Source organism: Coregonus lavaretus (genome assembly GCF_964263955.1).
Source record: "Coregonus lavaretus genome assembly, contig: HAP1_SCAFFOLD_850, whole genome shotgun sequence".
Taxonomy (NCBI): Eukaryota; Metazoa; Chordata; class Actinopteri; order Salmoniformes; family Salmonidae; genus Coregonus; species Coregonus lavaretus.
The window spans coordinates 15,285-35,745 of NW_028163490.1; the positions used below are offsets into that span (position 1 = coordinate 15,285).

A 20,461-nucleotide genomic window follows, 5' to 3' on the forward strand; every position below is an offset into this window, starting at 1 on the left:
TCTACATGATGGCGCTATAATAAAGGAAATGAAAGGCAAATGCGCAATCGCTGCGCAAGGTTGACGCCCATGAAGTTCACAAACAGTTCCGTCAAAGATGGCGTCCCAGCGTCGGCAGCTGATGCAAAGCGTAAGACAAAAATAATTTCTCATTTTTGTAGACGTGCTTATTGATAACCAACTCCAGTCACATTTTGTGTTCGAATAAAGTAATATAGCTCACCAAAAGTCAATTGAAACAACTAGTTCACGAACCCCGTGGGGGTGCGCGGCAAGCAACAGCATCTGCCGCTAGCTAAGCTAGCCTAACGTGGCTAAAAACATTGCTAGCTTAGCCAGCTAGAAAACTAACTAAGTTTGTGTTCTTTACTTGACAATTTATATGTATTTAGCTAGCTACTATTTAAGGGGCGTTTCTCTTAGCCACAGGGGTCAGTTGAGTTATATCCAAATCCAGTGGCGGCTCCTGAAAAAATACTCAGGGGGGGCAATTTTTTTGATGATTTAGGTGACCTACACACATTTAAAAAAAGATATGTCCAGCAACAACATGAAGACAGGGGCAGCATATAAGTCAATACCAGAAGCATTTATTGACTGATCTCAAAAGTGTTGGCTTACAAAAGCAAAATAAGTTATCACAGTAAAAATAATCAAGGGTGTTCTTTCACATTCCTCAACACTGCATAAACAATATGCATTTCCATAAAACACCTCATCTAATTGTGCCACAAAGTTGACAAGTCCAAGAAAAATACCAGGGTTGGTGGAGCCCTCAGTTTCATCTTTGCCTCGCAAAGCTAACTCAAACACTCCGCAAAACTTCACACACTGGATTAGCCGGCTGAGGATGTGGCGGTTCTTGCTAACCTCATCGTTGTGGCGGTGGACAGCTAGCCTGTATCCCTCATCCAGTTGAGTGGCAATGTTCACTCTCCCCAAAGCAGACAATCTCAAACAGCTATCCATGTGGGTCTTTGACAGCTCATGTTTCTTAATCTTTTCTGAAAGATGGTGCATGTCCGTTACACCAGTCGCTGTCCAAGTGGTGCTGTCTGCCGTGCCGCCTTCAGGGTGAAAGAGTAAGCAGGGGTAGCAGAAGACTGCATTAGCTACATCGCAGCCTGCTAGCCAGGTTTTTCGTTCGTACCAATTTTTTGAAAATCCTCGGGTGTAGGACTTTCCCCCTTTAGTAGAAACCTGTTGAATTATTACATTTGGTCTGGGAGGTCCTAATTGTTTCGTTGCCAATTTATCTTGATTTGTTTGCCGACAAAAAGGAACTTCTTTCAAAGAGACAATCGAGTTGCACTGAACGCTAGCCATCTTGACAGTAGTACGTGAATTGATTGACGCTGCTACCCGCTCTTTTCTTAGTTACGTTCATGGTTATGTTACGTATGACGAAAGCGCGTAAATGCAAGCCCTCCCGGAACCCATAGAGATTGTATTGAAAGCTCTGATATTTGAAAAAAAAAGATTTTACATGAGAGTCTATGAGAGACTTCTGGGGCGATTTTCAACCTGACTGAAATCGCCCCAAAAGGGGCGGGGCCATTTGAAGCACGACTTTAGCCTGATTGGACATTTAGTGGCAGATCAGACGTCTAGATTAGAACACTGATAACTACTGTTGCCGTGATATAATTGATTAGAAAAAAAATCCCTTCCTTTTCCCGTTTGGCAGTGCGTCGCCCATATCACCCTAATGAACACACCGCCCCTGTCCAAATCATTGGTTCTATCTAGCTAGCCAATGGTAGTGAAGAAAGGGAAATATTCTGAACACACTTGACTTGTTCGTTTTCTGTTAATATTACACTGTTTGAGGCCAAGTTTTTATGTGAATATTGTACAGTTTCTATGGTCATCAAAGCCTAAACTGAAGCAGAAGTATGAATCTGTGTTTTCCCACAGCATCAGAACAGTATGATATGGGTCTCAAATCTAGTAGGAAACAATTAGCAGGCCAAGTAGCAGGACAATTTCAATGGTCGTCAGAAAAGTCTGAACACTAAAACCATAGAATTAGGTTACATAAGTAGGATCTCTATGACTAACACACTAGCTAATGTCATTGTTCAATCTCCACCATGGTAGCATCAGAGCTGGACAGATGACCTGCCCCTCTGTCAGATGTGTGGGGTGGGCACGGCCCCCAACTGTACCTATGGACCCGACGGAAAGGACACCCAGAGCCACCCCAACGAGGACGGACACTTCAGGTTCAGGTAACTGAGACACCTGAGCCTGATTCACACTTTAAGGCCAAACCCAGCTGTACTGTCCTGGCCTGGTTACACATCCACCATAGCTATGGGAACCATGCTGGAAAAAACATATTCAAGCCAGCATAGTATGGTTTGGTTTGGCAGTCTGAAAAAGGGTGCTGGAGCCATAGATGTATCCCTGTATACCAGCGTTGCTGGTGGTACTGGAGCCAATTGCTTGGTTCATAGAACCAGGGTTACATCAGTAACCTCTGTTCGCCAACAGATGTGGTTGTAATAAACAGAGCGGTTTCTATTTTCTTCCTACAAATGTGGCTCTATCTTTTGAACAGTTTATGAGCACATTACTGAAAGATAAGACTCTCAGAAACATGTATGTGTCTTCTGTTTCCCTCTGCAATGCCCACAAGTCTCATTTAGAACATAGTGGACAAGACAAGACGCTACATCAAGACTGGGGGGCAGTAACTAGGCCCTATCGTTCTACACAGAAGTTCATACAAAATTATTGCCTGATGATCTTCTGAACTTCCCAATACCTTTTTGATGCATTTCAGTCACTTCAAACTAGGGCTAGAACTTTAGTATCATGGCAAGTACACAAAACATGAAGCGGATTTAACTTCTTTAGGAAAACAGCCCTTATGTCGGAAACAAACAATATTTATTGACATCCAGAGTCACATGTATTTATTTCCCAAGCTATAGCACACAATATTTTACATACAGCAGGTTTTTAAAGGACCGGAGAGTCAAGTCTGCTTTGTGTTTTCATTTTTGTCATTGAAACAATATCGCAATACTGGTATCGTCTCGGCCCTACTTCAAACCATTCTTCCTTCATATTGATATACTGTCAAAAGTACTGTCAGACTGATTTGTAATAGACTGTCATAGCCCCAATTAAAAAAGTAAACATTGGCCGTTGTTGATTACATCACATGTTTTACATGGTGGGGGTCTAGACATTTTTTTAAAAATATCAAAATGGGGTCGTGGGGCAAAAAAGGGGAACCCCTGCTTACATACTCACACTGACCAAGGCTTGTGATCTGTGCAGATAACACAGCCAGTAAGAGTTCTAGGAATATTGTCCAATCAGACATAAAGAGTTGTCTTCTGTCCAATCAGAGGTGAGGATGGCTGTTTTCTGTACAGGGTTAGTGTCCAGCTTTGTGTCTCAATGTGTGAGTTCGTTTTGCGTGCCCCGGTGGGTGGAGATTAGGGCCAATGGAATGGTCTAAAATAAGCAAACTCCGCCCACACAGGGAACCGGGCCATGCAAAACAAACTCGACCAGTGTCTCACAACAGACCAATCAAATATAAGAGTTGTTCTTGTTTTGACCAATTAGATAAAGAGTTGTTTCTTTCTGTCCAATCAGAGGTGAGGATGGCTGTTCCCTGTACGGAGTGTTTAATGGGTTTGATGGGAGCAGAGTGTCCAGCTTCGTCTCTCAGTGTCTGACAGCAGAACTGCTTCTGGGACAGCTCAACTCTACACACACTGACGCTGATGTCCGCAGAATTCTCTCACAGGTAGGCGCGCGTGTGTGTGATATCCACTGTTATGTCTTTGAATCAGCGTGTCTGCCTGTCCGTCTGTCTGTCTGTCTGCTCTAGGTAGTACGCAGTCAAAGAAGCATCATATCATAAGAAAAGCTATTTGAATGTTTATACCATTGGTTCTGTTGTTTTATCCTAAGGCCTTCGACGTTGTAGAGAAGAGTTACTTTGAGACAATCGGTGACGCTCTGGCAGAAAAGGCTAATATACAATCTCAGCTACCTGAGGTAAGCATGGCACTCTGTCACTCACTCTCACAGTGCAGACTTGTGACTTATTATAGCGTGTTAAGTTTTGTACTACTGTTTGATTCCCAGGAGATTGAACTTAGATTTAGGAACTTTTTGCACCGTTGATTTCCATGGCAACCACAGTTCATATTAGAATGTACTCATTGGGAATCAATATAGTCTCATTAGCCGTTGAATCGATCTTAACTAACCTTCCTAAATCTCTTTCTCTCTCCTATTCCCATCTTCTACTTTTTTTGCCCACCCTCATCCCTCTCCCTCCCCAACCCCTCCCTCCCTCCCTCCACCAGGGTGTATCATTCCACCAGCTGTCCCCCCAGAGTCAGAAGCTTTCTGAGAGGCTGAAGGAGCTGGAGCAGGAGGTGTCTGGTGGAGCTACGGCTGTGGTGGCTCTGATACACAATAACAAGCTCTACATCGCCAACGTGGGTACGTACTGTTGTTCAACACACACACACACACACACACACACACATACACATACAACAACACGCACAGACACAGGAAGCTCACATACACATCCAGGGGCACAGCCTTCCATGAACACAACCACAGCCACGTAAACACACAGGCACAATTACATATTCAAGCCAGCGTAGTATGGTTTGGTTTGGCAGTCTGAAAAAGGGTACTGGAGCCATAGATGTATCCCTGTATACCAGCGTTGCTGGTGGTACTGGAGCCAACACCTCCTAGTCCTCACTGACCTTTTACACACACGTTAAAATTATATTTACTGCTCTGATTCAAAACACATGTTAGAAATTATATTCAGAACGTCAACGGGCTTTGTTCCAGCCTTTCTGCCCTGTAACTATTTTCTTAGTCAACATCTGTGTGTGTGTGTGCGTGTGCGTGCCCATGTGTTTCTACTGTCTACATCTGTGTGTGTGAGACCCCCCTCCCCCCGAACCAGAGAGTGGAAAAACATCTAAATATATTATTTGAAAAAATCCAAAAGCCAGACCACTCTGGTAGGAAATTAGAATTCTAGCCGAGAGCCAGAAAGAGATTTCTGAAATGAACACACACACATTCCTGAGGGTTTCACCGTGGGTTGATATAACAACCAGACCCATTCTCGTAATCATTTCTCATTACGTCATTACAATAGGCCTTAAACCATCTGTCTGGCTATTCCATACAGACGTGTGTGTGTCAGTCATTGGGTCATAGAAAAGAAACTCAACTGGTGATGTAAATCCTCCATAATTGTAAAGGATCTTTTAAAGCTACGTTTTGGTCTCAACAATTCCAGACTTGCCATTTGGGGTCCTTTTTTCACCCCATGGTTAGCCGTCTCTCTGCCTGTCTCAAATTGGGATTTGGGGGCCAAATAAAAGGTAAAGAAAGCAGGGGGAGGAGTGAAGGGGAAAAAGACCCTTGGGTGTTTGAAGGGTGGAATAAGGACAGAAAATGATTTATTTAGGGGGGGGGGGGGACTAAAGGCTGTTCATTACGGGGGAGGGGTGGAGAGGGGAAAAGAAGGAGACTGTTCAGTCTATCTCACCAGCTTTGTACGGGTCAGGGGTCAAAGTGGAGAGGTGACCTTGGCAATGAAACGGAACCTTTATGGGAGAAAAGTGTTTCCAGCTGTGGAGAGTCACCTGACTCATTCCATAGTGTGTGTGTGTGTGTGTGTGAATCCTATCGGCTTGTTAGGTTGTATTTCTGCTGAGATGTGATAGATAGGGTGTAGAGGTTGTTGCAATGCCATGGTCAGGAACACAAGACGTTAACAACATCTCCTCTACCATTATGCTAACCAAGCTAATACCCACCAGCATAAAAACCCAAGAGATCTTGATTAGTTTATTTGATTCTAATCAACCGGTCTTAAAACCAGAAAGACCAATTAATAGACAATTACAGCCATTTAATTCATTAATTAATTCACATTTTAGTCTTATCCAGAGCGACTTACAAGAGCAATTAGGGTTAAGTGCCTTGCTCAAGGGCACATTTACAGGTTTTTCACCTAGTCGGCTCGGGGATTCAAACCAGCAACCTTTCGGTTACTGGTCCAATGCTCTTAACCGCTAGGCTACCTGCCACCAATGAAGTAATTCATAAGTGAGGTCTCCATTACAGTGACTGTTTCAGACTGGTTTCAATGTCAGGGATCTTAGTGATAAGGTTGTTGGGGTCAGCTGTACTTGCAGCCACTGCAGCCTTTTAATCAATCAATGTACCAATAATCAACAAAATGAAATGAAATGGTATTATTATACAATACTGGATTATGTTCTGTTTCTGGTCCAGGGATCAACCAGACTCTCTTACTGTATTAAATTTTTATGGGTGGTTGTGTTGTGGTCCAGGTACCAACCAGACTGTTTGTATTGTGGTCTAATGGTTGTGTTGTGTTCAGGTACCAACCGGGCCCTGCTGTGTAAGTCGACCAGCGACGGTCAGAACCAGGTGATCCAGATCGGACGACCTCACACCACAGAGAATGAGGACGAGCTGCAGAGACTGGCTGGGCTGGGTGAGTTACACACACACACACACACACACACACACAGGTCGTGTTCCCCTGCTCAGATGTTGCTGACGTATGCCAGGTCTTACATTGCCTGGATAGGTATTTTACGTATCAGCTAACCATATCATATGTTATGGCAGGGATCATCAACTAGATTCAGCCGCGGGCCAATTTTTTCTTGAGCGGATGGTCGGGGGGCTGGAACATAATAAATAATATATCTTTTTAGACTGCAAATTGACCGCAAGAAGCCTAAACATATATAGTATCTGACTAAACCTTGATTACATTTGGGAACATTGTCCTGCGTAGGGTGCCGTCTTTCCGATGGGATGTTAAAACGGGTGTCCTGACTGTCTGTGCGTGGGAATTTGCAAACAGATTTACAAAATTAAAATCAATTGGAGCTGATTTCCTGGTGTTTTTACAGTCTTACAAACATACACTCCACCTCTCCCCTACCTCTCTCTCTTTCTGTTCTCTCGCTCTCAGCCTCTCTCTCACCCCAGGGATAATGATTAAATAGCTTGTGTAATTCATTTAATTATTAAAGGTAGACTCAGCGAAATGACATTGCCACGAGCAGCAGCGCAGACATTGGGATGCGCTAGATGAAAGACATGGCTCTCACACGGTCACACACAGTGTCTGTGCATGGGTTCACTTCATGCTGTTACAGCCTGGAAGCTACGGGACTAAAACAGCTGAGGAGTTGAGCCTTGCGCTTCAACGCTCTTAGTTGTTGTGGAAATTGACCCACCATGCTGTTTTACTTTGTGCACCTACGTCATATCTCTGAGTCTGCCTTTAAAATGGAATGGGGGTCAATTAATTGGAAAACACAAACCCTGGTTGAAGGTGACCTCTTCTCCTTCCCCTCTCCTCCCTTCTCTTCTCCTCCCCTCCCTCTCTTACTTTCATCACCTCCACCTATCTCTCCCATCTCTCCTTCATTCGTCCTTTACGTCTGCTCTCCTCATCTCATCCCTTTCTTTCTGTTTCCTTGTTCCCTCTTTCACTCCCCTTCACCTCTTCTCCTCTTCTCCACCTCATCCCCTCCTCCCACCCTGTCTTTTCCCCCATCTCATCCTCCACTCCCCTTCACCTCTCCTCCGCTCTCCTCTTCTCCACCTGATCCCACTTTTCCCCTCATCTTCTCCTTCCCCCTCCTCTCCTCCCTCCATCTCCCAGGTCTTGATGTGTCTGGTCTTCGTCAGGCTGGTCTGATAGCTGGTCAGAGCAGCACCAGGAGGATTGGAGACTACAGGGTTAAATATAACTATACAGATATAGATCTGTTGAGGTAGGCGTACACAGACACACTAACGCGTGTACATGCATTTACACACCCACACACACACACACACACACACACACACAAAGGCTCAGAACTTCAATTTCCTGCTGTCCTCTGTAGCTGAGCCAAAAGGATGAAAATAAGGCTGGATCTTTGAATAGGATTAAACTCATCCACAGAAAAATGCACTTAATTGAGTTTCCCCATTGGATTTCTTCAGTGCTGCATAGCGGTAGGTAGACTGAGTACGAGATTTCAAGTGGAAAAACGCTCCACTTTCATATTTGTATTTATTAAGGATCCCCATTAGCTGCTGCCAAGGCAGAAGCTACTCTTCCTGGGGTCCAGCAACATTAAGGCAGTTATATACAGTTGGAAATATTACATGACGTTACATTTCATAACACTTTACCCTATACATTTAGTGTGTTCCCTCAGGCCACTATCACATATTTACAATACAACATCCATGTGTACGTGTGTGTAGAGTGTGTGTCTTATCATGTGTATGTGTGCCTGTGTGTGTGTCTTCACAGTCTCCGCTGTTCCATAAGGTGTATTTTTATCTGTTTTTTAAATCTGATTCTCCTGCTTGCATCAGTTACCTGATGTGGAATAGTGTTCCATGTAGTCATGGCTCTATGTAGTACTGTGCGCCTCCCATAATCTGTTCTTGACTTGGGGATTGTGAAGAGACCTTTAGTGGTATGTCTTGTGGGGTATGCATGGGTGTCCGAGCTGTGTGCTAGTAGTTTAAACAGACACCTCGGTGCATTCAGCATGTCAACACTTCTTACAAAAACAAGTAATGATGAAGTCAATCTCTCCTCCACAATGAGCCATGAGAGATTTACATGCATTTTATTAATGTTAGCTCTCTTTGTGGCACCTGACTACACGACTTAACAGTAGTCCAGGTGCGACATAACTAGAGCCTGTAGGACCTGCCTTGTTGATAGTGTTGTTAAAAAGGCAGAGTAGCGCTTTTTTATTGACAGACTTCTCCCAATCTTAGCTACTGTTGTATCAATATGTTTTGACCATGACAAGTTTACAATCCAGAGTTACTCCAAGCAGTTTAGTCACCTCAACTTGCTCAATCCCTCATTATGTATTACAAGATTTAGTTGAGGTTTATGGTTTAGTGAATGATTTGTCCCAAATACAATGCTTTTAGTTTTTGAAATATTTAGGACTAACTTATTCCTTGCCACCCATTCTGAAACTAACTGCAGCTCTTTGTTAAGTGTTGCAGTGATTTCACTCGCTGTAGAAGCTGACGTGAATAGTGTTGAGTCATCTGCATACATAGCCACACTGGCTTTACTCAAGGCCAGTGGCATGTCATTAGTAAAGATTGAAAAAAGTAAGGGGCCTAGACAGCTGCCCTGGGGAATTCCTGATTCTACCTGGATTATGTTGGATAGGCTTCCATTAAAGAACACCCTCTGTGTTCTGTTAGACAGGTAACTCTTTATCCACAATATAGCAGGGGGTGTAAAGCCATAACACATACGTTTTCCATCAGCAGACTATGATCGATAATGTCTAAAGCTGCACTGAAGTCTAACAAAACAGCTCCCACAATCTTTTTTATCAATTTCTCTCAGTGTAAGTGCTGAGCTTGTAGAATGCCCTTCCCTTTAACTTTAAGGATGCTCAAAGTCTGTCAATTTGTTTACAGTAAAATAGCATTGTATCTGGTCAAACACAATTTTTTCCAAAAGTTTACTAAGGGTTGATAACAGGCTGATTGGTCGGCTATTTGAGCCAGTAAAGGGGGCTTTACTATTCTTGGGTACCGTAATTACTTTTGCTTCTCTCCAGGCCTGAGGGCACACACTTTCTAGTAGGCTGAGATCAAGCCTGGGCAATTATTTTCCATGGAGGACCACATTAGAATATATTTTTGCCATCGTGGGCCAGAATCATATTACAGGATTATACATCATGTGTATGACTGTGTTGACAGATATATCTACTGTAAATCATGTCCAGATATGCTACTTATTTTACTTTTTTAATATGCACAGAAATTAACCACATCCATTACTCCAGGAGGAGTAATTTTCCCTTGAAGACTTTGACAAGGCTGTACATCTGATGTGCAAAAAGGCCCTTCTCTTGTAGTTTGGAATTCAGTTCATTCATGAGGGCCATGATGTCCACGGTGAAGGCAAAATCAGCCAACCATTCTTTATCTTGCAGTTGAGGGAAATCCACATATTTTCCATTCATTTGCAAAAACTCAGCAATCTCCGACTTCAGGTCCCACACCCTTTTAAGCGCTTTCCCCAAACTCAGCCATCTCACGTTTGTGTGGTAGGGGAGAGCTGCATGACCCGACTCTGTCTCTTCCAACAGTGAGACAAACTGTCTGTGGTTTAAAGATTTTGCTCTTATGAAGTTTACCGCTTTAGTGACTGAATCCACAACATGGCTCATTTTCTGAACACAGTTACAAAGCACCTCCTAATGAATAATGCAATACAGGAAAATTATTTTCTGATCTGGGTTCAGCTCAGCTACTTGATCTTGTATCCTTTTCAAAAGGCCAACGTTTTTTCCTGTCAAGGTTGGGAACACATCAGTGGTCACACTGGATAACTTTTCAAAACCCAGTCCCAGCTTTGCTACACACTTATTAACCTCCTCCAATAAATATTTCCCTGTGTTTGTGCTCTTCATTGACTGCACTGAAGCAAGCTCCTCTGTAATTTCAAAGTCTGGAGTTATGCCTCGTAAGAATATCAACAACTGCGCGTGTCACGTGCATCACTGCTCTCATCCAGGGCCAAGGAGAAATGGGTGAAATCCTTTACCCTGTCTTTCAACTGTTGTTCCATATTTACATTTAAGTCATTTAGCAGACACTCTTATCCAGAACGACTTACAAATTGGTGCATTCAACTTAGGATAGCCAGTGGGACAACCACCACTGGGGGAGGGGGAGTGTGTAGAAGGATTACTGTTAGATTATTCCAGGTATTCCTTAAAGTGGTAGGGTTTCAAGTGTCTCCGGAAGGTGGTCAGTGACTCCGCTGTCCTGGCATCGTGGGGGAGCTTGTTCCACCATTGGGGTGCCAGAGCAGCGAATAGCTTTGACTGGGCTGAGCGGGAACTGTGCTTCCGTAGAGGTGTCACTGTTCGTCTTGACAGGGAAACGTTTTCAAACAGCTCTTTCTTGTCGGGGCAAAGTATTGCTGCAGAGTCCTCAGCGAATGGCTTGCTATGTTTAGCAATTCTGTGGGACAGTACATAGCTAGCTCACGCAATTCCGTCGTTTGCTGAATGCAGTTTTGTGAAAAGTCCTTGCTGCTTTTGCAACTGAGAAAGCAACTCTTTCGATGCACTTGCCCTCTGCTCAGAAGACATATTCCTATATTTATCTGCATGCTTCGTCTGGAATTGTCGGGACAAGTCGTAGTCTTTCAAGACAGCAATGCTCTCTAAGCAGACAGCTTTCCCTGATACCTCAATAAAGATATATTTCGATGTCCACTCTTGCTGGAACATCCTACATTCATTGTCTACTTTCCTTTTCTTTGAAAAACTCATTTTTGCGCAATTTCTAGCTAGCTACTATTTGTAACTGACGTATGTGTCAGCCTGTCAGTCACTGTCTGTCCTCGTGCAGTTGTTATTTATGCATGCCTTCAAAATAAATGTCCCGCAAGTGGTGGGAGTTAAATCATTACACAAAGGCGAGCATTCATTGGGCTTTTAATTTGAATAGCAAATACGTTTTTCAAAACTTTACTATTGCAAATTCTTTATGTGATCTGAGCATGATTCCGTGGGCCGTATTGAATCAGGTCGTGGGCCGCACACGGCCCCCAGGCCGGCCTTTGCCCAGGCCTGGCTTAGATTGAAGATATGGCAAATAGGAGTGGCAATATCGTCCGCTATTATCCTCAGTAATTTTCCATCCAAGTTGTCAGACCCCTGTGGCTTGTCATTGTTGATAGACAACAATAATTGTTTCGCTTCTTCCACACACTTTACGGAATTCAAAATTACAATGCTAGTCTTTCATAATTTGATCAGTTATACTTGGATGTGTAGTGTCAGCATTTGCTGCTGGCGTATCATGCCTAAATTTGCTGATCTTGCCAATGAAACAAATCCTTAAAGTAATTGGTAATATTAGTGGGTTTTGTGATGAATGAGCCATCTGATTCAATGAATGACTGCAGCGTCTGGTTGCTCTTCATTACACACCACAGACCAACAAGTATTATTTACATCAACAACATAGGAATCACTACAAAACTTATTGTATGACCTCTTTTACACTATATTAGGCCCAGCCTTTGGAACTTTGGTTTTCCTAGATATGTTGTGATCACTACATCCGATGGATTTGGATATTGCTTTAAAGCTTTCTGCAGCATTAGTAAAGATGTGATCAATACATGTTGATGATTTAAATCCTGTGCTGTTTGTAACTACCCTGGTAGGTTGACTGATAACCTGAGCAAGGTTGCAGGCACTAGTTACAGTTTGAAGCTTTCTCTTGAGTGGGCAGTGTGATCAAAGCCAGTCAATATTTAAATCACCCAGGAAAAAAAAAAAAAATATATATATATATATATACAGTGGGGAGAACAAGTATTTGATACACTGCCGATTTTGCAGGTTTTCCTACTTACAAAGCATGTAGAGGTCTGTAATTTTTATCATAGGTACACTTCAACTGTGAGAGACGGAATCTAAAACAAAAATCCAGAAAATCACATTGTATGATTTTTAAGTAATTAATTTGCATTTTATTGCATGACATAAGTATTTGATACATCAGAAAAGCAGAACTTAATATTTGGTACATAATCCTTTGTTTGCAATTACAGAGATCATACGTTTCCTGTAGGTCTTGACCAGGTTTGCACACACTACAGCAGGGATTTTGGCCCACTCCTCCATACACACCTTCTCCAGATCCTTCAGGTTTTGGGGCTGTCGCTGGGCAATACGGACTTTCAGCTCCCTCCAAAGATTTTCTATTGGGTTCAGGTCTGGAGACTGGCTAGGCCACTCCAGGACCTTGAGATGCTTCTTACGGAGCCACTCCTTAGTTGCCCTGGCTGTGTGTTTCGGGTCGTTGTCATGCTGGAAGATCCAGCCACGACCCATCTTCAATGCTCTTACTGAGGGAAGGAGGTTGTTGGCCAAGATTTCGCGATACATGGCCCCATCCATCCTCCCCTCATTACGGTGCAGTCGTCCTGTCCCCTTTGCAGAAAAGCATCCCCAAAAAATGATGTTTCCACGTCCATGCTTCACGGTTGGGATGGTGTTCTTGGGGTTGTACTCATCCTTCTTCTTCCTCCAAACACGGCGAGTGGAGTTTAGACCAAATAGCTCTAATCTTGTCTCATCAGACCACATGACCTTCTCCCATTCCTCCTCTGGATCATCCAGATGGTCATTGGCAAACTTCAGACGGGCCTGGACATGCGCTGGCTTGAGCAGGGGGACCTTGCGTGCGCTGCAGGATTTTAATCCATGACGGCGTAGTGTGTTACTAATGGTTTTCTTTGAGACTGTGGTCCCAGCTCTCTTCAGGTCATTGACCAGGTCCTGCCGTGTAGTTCTGGGCTGATCCCTCACCTTCCACATGATCATTGATGCCCCACGAGGTGAGATCTTGCATGGAGTCCCAGACCGAGGGTGATTGACCGTCATCTTGAACTTCTTCCATTTTCTAATAATTGCGCCAACAGTTGTTGCCTTCTCACCAAGCTGCTTGCCTATTGTCCTGTAGCCCATCCCAGCCTTGTGCAGGTCTACAATTTTATCCCTGATGTCCTTACACAGCTCTCTGGTCTTGGCCATTGTGGAGAGGTTGGAGTCTGTTTGATTGAGTGTGTGGACAGGTGTCTTTTATACAGGTAACGAGTTCAAACAGGTGCAGTTAATACAGGTAATGAGTGGAGAACAGGAGGGCTTCTTAAAGAAAAACTAACAGGTCTGTGAGAGCCGGAATTCTTACTGGTTGGTAGGTGATCAAATACTTATGTCATGCAATAAAATGCAAATTAATTACTTAAAAATCATACAATGTGATTTTCTGGATTTTTGTTTTAGATTCCGTCTCTCACAGTTGAAGTGTACCTATGATAAAAACTATAGACCTCTACATGCTTTGTAAGTAGGAAAACCTGCAAAATCGGCAGTGTATCAAATACTTGTTCTCCCCACTGTATATATATATATTTTTTAGTCATTTAGCAGACGCTCTTATCCAGAGCGACTTACAGTTAGTGAGTGCATACATTATGATTATTTTTTTCATACTGGCCCCCCGTGGGAATTGAACCCACAACCCTGGCGTGGCAAACGCCATGCTCTACCAACTGAGCTACATCCCTGCCGGCCATTCCCCACCCTACCCTGGAAGACGCTGGGCCAATTGTGCGCGACCCATGGGTCTGGATTCGAACCAGGATCTCTAGTGTCCTCGTGCACAGCTAGCACTGCGATGCAGTGCCTTAGACCACTGCGCCACTCGGGAGTACATCTCTGTTGATATCACATACATTATCAAGCATTTCACACATCCAGATACTGACTGTTAGCACTTGGTGGTCTATAGCAGCTTCCCACCAGAATGGGCTTTAGGTGAGGCAGATGAACCTGTAGCCATATTACTTCAACAGTATTTAACATGAGATTCTCTCTAAGCTTTACAGGAATGTGGTTCTGAATATAAACAGCAACACCTCCACCTTTGGCATTTCTGTATTTTCTGTAGATGTTATAACCATGTGTTGCGACCACTATATCATCAAAGGTATTATCTAAGTGAGTTTCAGAGATTGTCAGAATATGAATGTCATCTGTTACTAGCAAAAAAATGATTTAATGAACCTTATTTCTTAAGCTACATATGTTAACGTGGGCTATTTTTAGCACTTTTCTGAGATGCTTGATTGTTTTCATTGCTTTACTGGAAAGCTTAGCAGAAGTAGACATGCTCATGTTATTTATGTTAGTGCAGGGTGAGCTGCACACAGTGGACTTCTTACTAGGGCACACTGCCTCAGTGCTAACAGTATAACTCTTGTTCATAGGCACATGATTACTGCATACAATAGCTGTAGGATCCACTTTAGATTGTATTGTAGATTGGAAACAACGTTTTGCTGCACTTCCTCTTATCTCATCGCTCTCTTTTCTCCTTTCTTTCCTTTCTCCTCTCTCACTCGCTCTCACTCTCCTCTATCGATCTGTCCGTCTTATTCCTTCCTCTTCCTCCATGCCCTGCCCACGACCATCAGTGCCGCCAAGAACAAGCCAATCATAGCAGAGCCGGAGATCCAGGCCAGCCAATCGTTAGAGGGCGTGACGGGCTTCCTGTTGCTGATGTCAGAGGGGCTCATCAAAGCCCTGGAGTCCGCCCACGGACCAGAACAAGCCAATCAGGTGGGTGCATTCACTTATATAATGAACCACTTAACCAATACATTCACAACAAGCTTCTTTGATAAAGACCTCGTTCCAAGGAGGACGGTGCTAGTCTTTCCAATCGTCATAGTTCACCACCACCTCTTACTCTCCCTCTTCCCAACTCCAACATCATCCACCCCTCTCTACCTCTCCTCCTTTGCCTCCCTCCCTCCAACTGTCTCTCTCCCCCCTGATTTCAGTTGATATCCCCATGACATTAAACATTGCAACATTTTCCCCTCTCTCCTCCCCCTCTTCTAGGAGATGGTAGCTATGGTAGCAGCAGAACTAGCCCAACAGGGAACCCTGGAGGCCGTGGCCCAGTCGGTGGTGGAGCGGGTCAAGCGGCTGCACCACGATGTCTACGCCAGCGGACGCCAGAGGGCGTCCAACTGCTCCCGCCACGAAGACATGACTCTGCTGATACGCACACTCAACTACACGCTGGCCGACGGCGCGCTCACACCCACACAGGGTAGGTGGAGGAGGCACACACATACAGAGAGCAGAAACCCTCTCATCTTCAACATGATCAACTATATCAGGCCAAATTGTATTGATTTCACCTTTATTGATTTCACCTTTATTTATTTAACATTTATTTATTTGACCTTTATTTAACCAGGTTAGTCAATTAAGAACACATTCTTATTTACAAAGACGGCCTGGCAAGAGGCAAAAGGCCTCCTGTGGGGACGGGGGCTGGGATAAAAACTAAAAACAATGTAAGTCTAAACAGACAACACAGACAGAAGACACTGGCAACAGCACAAATATAACTGCAAACAAACTGTGTGTGTGAAGGCATGTTTGTTTGTAGCTCAGCTGGTAGAGCACGGCGCTTGTAACGCCAAGGTAGTGGGTTCGATCCCCGGGACCACCCATACACAAAAAAAAAATGTATGCACGTATGACTGTAAGTCGCTTTGGATAAAAGCGTCTGCTAAATGGCATAGTATTATTATTTATTATAAAACAACAGGCTTCCTTACATAAGTGAATGCAAACTAGTGACATGGGGTTACAACTAGAAACAGCTACAACCTGTTCATCTATTTGTCCTTTGAACTCCTCCAGGGACACCAGGTCCTGGAGTTTTAGGTTGGCTTGGAGGGGGCTGAGTAATGAAAGGACCTTTTTCCATACTTGGTTCTAATTTTCGGGACTGTTAGCATAAAACAAGATTGAGATCTGAGCTTGTATGTGTTCTCATTTCGTGCTAGAATAGAGGATAGATAAAATGTCCGTTTTCCTTAAATGGTCTGAATAAGAATGAACCAGTGTTTGAGCCTGCATGTTGCTAATGATGTCCACCTGACAGCACTGTAGAGATCACAATGGTGAGTTAGACGTCTGATACAGAGTCAAGAGCCTTCAGTAGAGCTTGAGCCTTGCAGATGAGGGTCTAACTGAGTTATACCTCAGTTCATATTCTTTATAATTACTCTCATGCATTCAAACAGTCTCAAGATGCATTTCTGGTCGTCTGCAGGTAGACCTCAATACCAAATGAACAGGAAAGCTTGAATTCTTCATCTAATTCCAGCTAATTGAATTAACCATTTTACTTGTGTTTTACTATGTTTCTAGGTGGTCGTATCTACCCAGTGTCGGTGCCCTACTCCAACTGCCCCAGCTTCACTATATTACTACTATAATACTAGATGAACTCTGTCTCTCTGCTGTCTCTCCCCTCTGTCCGCTAGGTGGTCGTATCTACCCAGTGTCGGTGCCCTACTCCAACTGCCCCAGCTTCACTATATTACTACTATAATACTAGATGAACTCTGTCTCTCTGCTGTCTCTCCCCTCTGTCCGCTAGGTGGTCGTATCTACCCAGTGTCGGTGCCCTACTCCAACTGCCCCAGCTTCACTATATTACTACTATAATACTAGATGAACTCTCTCTCCCCCCTCTGTCCGCTAGGTGGTCGTATCTACCCAGTGTCGGTGCCCTACTCCAACTGCCCCAGCAGCACCAGTAAGACCAGCGTCACCCTCTCCCTGGTCATGCCTTCTCAGGGGGGTACCCTCACCAACGGGACCAACACAGCCTCCACTCTGGAGGAGGGCACACCCACACACACGCCTGGGTAATAACACCCACACACACGCCTGGGTAATAACACCCACACACACACCTGGGTAATATATATCATATATGCCGTGTAGCAGATTTATCCATAGCAACTCACCCAAAGCGCACACACACACACACCAAGCTAATAACACATACACACACACACACCGAGCTAATAACACATACACACACACACACCCCAACGGGACTAACACAGCTTTTTCCCTGGAGGAGGGCACAGATAGCATACACATGCAGGCTTGCTCTCACACACGCATGCTAGTGCTGGGTGTTATGGCCAACACATCATATCACAATATTTGTGTCATTTTTGAAGGTGTTTATGTTTCTGAATATAAAAGTTGTAAATATGTTTTATGAGTAGTTATGAGACCTTTATGAGACCCTTGCACGGCAACAAATGAAATGAAAGTGATTTTAATGGTATATAGTAAAAAACGGTATTGTAAAAATCCATACCGGTATGTGGATCCATACCATTATACTGGTATTCACGATATATCGCCCAGCCAGAATGCATACACACATGCGTGGTGTGCACCGAGCTTAACCCACATTTCCAGACTTTTGCAGGGATGGATGATCTTGTGTTCTTGGCTATACTCCAACAAGTGTAGACGATGGTTTCAAAGCCAGTTGCATGGTTTTAGTTTTAAGTTCATTTTACATTTTCATTTGGGGTTTTTAGGGTCATTTCAGATCAACCGTAGTCTGTAGTTGTTGGACTGAGCAAAGACCAACACGTTCTTCCATAGTTACTTTATTTCCTTTGATTTTGACGTCATGTTATGTTGTGGTTAGAGACGTGTGCATGCCCCTGTTCTGAATCGTTGATTGCTTCATTCCTCCTACCATTCTTTTCTCTCCTTCCTTCTTTCTTTTCCTTCTCTGAATCTCCTCCTAATGCTCCCTCGTTTTCCCATCCTCCATCTATTATTTCCCCTGTTTCTTCTACTCACCTTTCCCTCCCTCCATCTCTTTCTCTTCACCTCCTTTGTCACCTGTAGCACTCTCCCTCTACCCAGCGTCGTCCGCCGTTCCTCCCTTGACATCCTCCAGTCTATAAATGAGCTCTGTCTCTCCCCTCTTCCCTCTCTTCCCCCTCTCCCCCCACGCCCTCTCGCCCCCCTCCCGCCCCCTATCCCACCCCGCAGCCAGAGTCCCACCACCACGCTCCAGTCCTCCATCAATACCCAGACTACCCAGAGCTCCAGCTCTTCTTCAGGAGACGGAGGCAGCCTCTTCAGGTAGGTAGCTCGGTGGGGTTAGAGAAGGGGACCGGTAACCGAAAGGTTGCCGGTTCAAGTCCCGGGCGGGATGGTATCTATTCTGTTTCTAGGAAGATTATATTCTAACTAACATATCCATTGTATTGTACTCTCTCCAGACAGCGTGGCAGCCAGGCTGTCCAGCCAGACGAGACAGGACGGGTCCCACCCTATGTTGACTTCACTCAGTTCTACCGGCTGTGGGGGTCGGACCTGGGGACACAGGGGTCCTCGGCCGGGCTGGGGCCTCAGTGATGGAGGCGGATGGGAGGAATGGATTTTTGTGGGGACAAGGTTTGGTGTTAATAGAGTGATAACTGCTCTTTTGAGGGAGGGAGGTATAGGAATGCATTGGAGGGGATGTGTGATGGATTTTGGCGGTGCAACTGATATGGCATCCTTGGGTAGAAAAGTATATATATATTTTTTTACTTTATCACAACTATTCCTTTTACAATAACTGATAACATGTTTGTTACATGCCATGAAGGTAATGTTATTGATGGGTCAGGTGGACAACAGTTATGCAGGTAGGAGGGCTGTTTGAGGATCCGTTTTGCTTTAGATAACAATGAATACGATTATATGGACAGGGGTGACCTGATCCTAGATCAGTGTGCTTAATCTGAGATGCTTGATACATACGGCCCCAGATCTACCTGAATGGACTGAATTGACTCCCAACAGACAGTCAGTGAGTGTATGTTGGCTGGCGTTTGTAGCTCCTGTCACCTGCTCTCTATCAGTCTGTCTGTGACCAAGGGAGGGCGGTGGGAAGGAGGAGGTGGGGTTAAGTGCGGATGACACATTACATAATTAGCTGACAAGTGAAGGGACTCATCTCAGCTGCTCTTGTTACTGTACCTCTCCTTTGATCTCTTTCCCCCTCTCTCTTTCTCTCTCTCTTTCCACCCAACCCCTTTCTCTCTCTCTTTCCACCCAACCCCTTTCTCTCTCTTTCTCCACCCAACCCCTTTCTCTCTCTTTCCACCTCCCTCTCTCTTTCTCTGCTCTATCCATATTTGGTCTGGAGAGTTGCTCATTGGAGGAGAGATGGGCAGTTGAGGTGATTTTTATTTGAATTTTTTTTTATAGTCATGAAATCATGTACATCTAATGTATGTTTATTTTATGTATGGTTATATATTTTATGTATATGTCAGGGTTAGGGTCACTACCATTTCAATTTCAGAAAGTGAACAAATTCCAAAGTTCCCTCATTGAAAAGCGTTGAAGAGATTTGGAATTGAAATGTCAGTGTACTTAATCGATGTGGACGTTGATTACGGCAGCACCCTCACCTCTCTTATTCAGAGGGCTTGGATTCAATAAATACACAAGACACATTTCAGTTGAATGCATTCAGTTGTACAACTGACTACGTATCTCTTTTCCCTTCCTGAATTGAAATTCTATTGACCCTGAAGCTTTATATATGTTTATGTATGCTTTATACATGTTCTGTATGTTTTGACTCCTTGGAGATAGGGTGCATTGTGAAAGTAAATGATAGAAATAAGTGTGACTTCTGCGATGTCGTTTTGACTTCCAAATCCTTCTACTACTGTCTCTTGTTTACGTTTTAGTCATTTAGCAGACGCTCTTCAACCTTCAACTACTGCCTCTTTTACATTTGTCATTTAGCAGACGCTCTTCAACCTTCAACTACTGCCTCTTTTACATTGACATTTTAGTCATTTAGCAGACGCTCTTATCCAGAGCCACTTACAGTAGGAGTGCATACATTCCCATACTTTTAATAGCCAAGTAGGTGATCAAGGTATAGAAGGTTTTGTATTACATTGATTTCATTG

General features: G+C 44.0%; 1 protein-coding gene across 1 annotated transcript; it reads left to right on the plus strand.

Moving 5' to 3' along the window:
- The first annotated feature begins 83 nt into the window (after positions 1-83).
- LOC311118070 (TGF-beta-activated kinase 1 and MAP3K7-binding protein 1-like) lies at positions 84-20,172 on the plus strand. Its single transcript, XM_084192942.1, has 12 exons — positions 84-130; positions 2,101-2,231; positions 3,616-3,769; positions 3,937-4,023; positions 4,338-4,476; positions 6,419-6,535; positions 7,724-7,835; positions 15,110-15,254; positions 15,540-15,753; positions 17,206-17,371; positions 18,534-18,626; positions 18,767-20,172. The coding sequence occupies exons 1-12, from the start codon at positions 98-100 to the stop codon at positions 18,900-18,902; spliced, it is 1,527 nt and encodes a 508-aa protein (XP_084049068.1). The 5' UTR covers positions 84-97; the 3' UTR covers positions 18,903-20,172.
- The last annotated feature ends 289 nt before the right edge of the window (positions 20,173-20,461 follow it).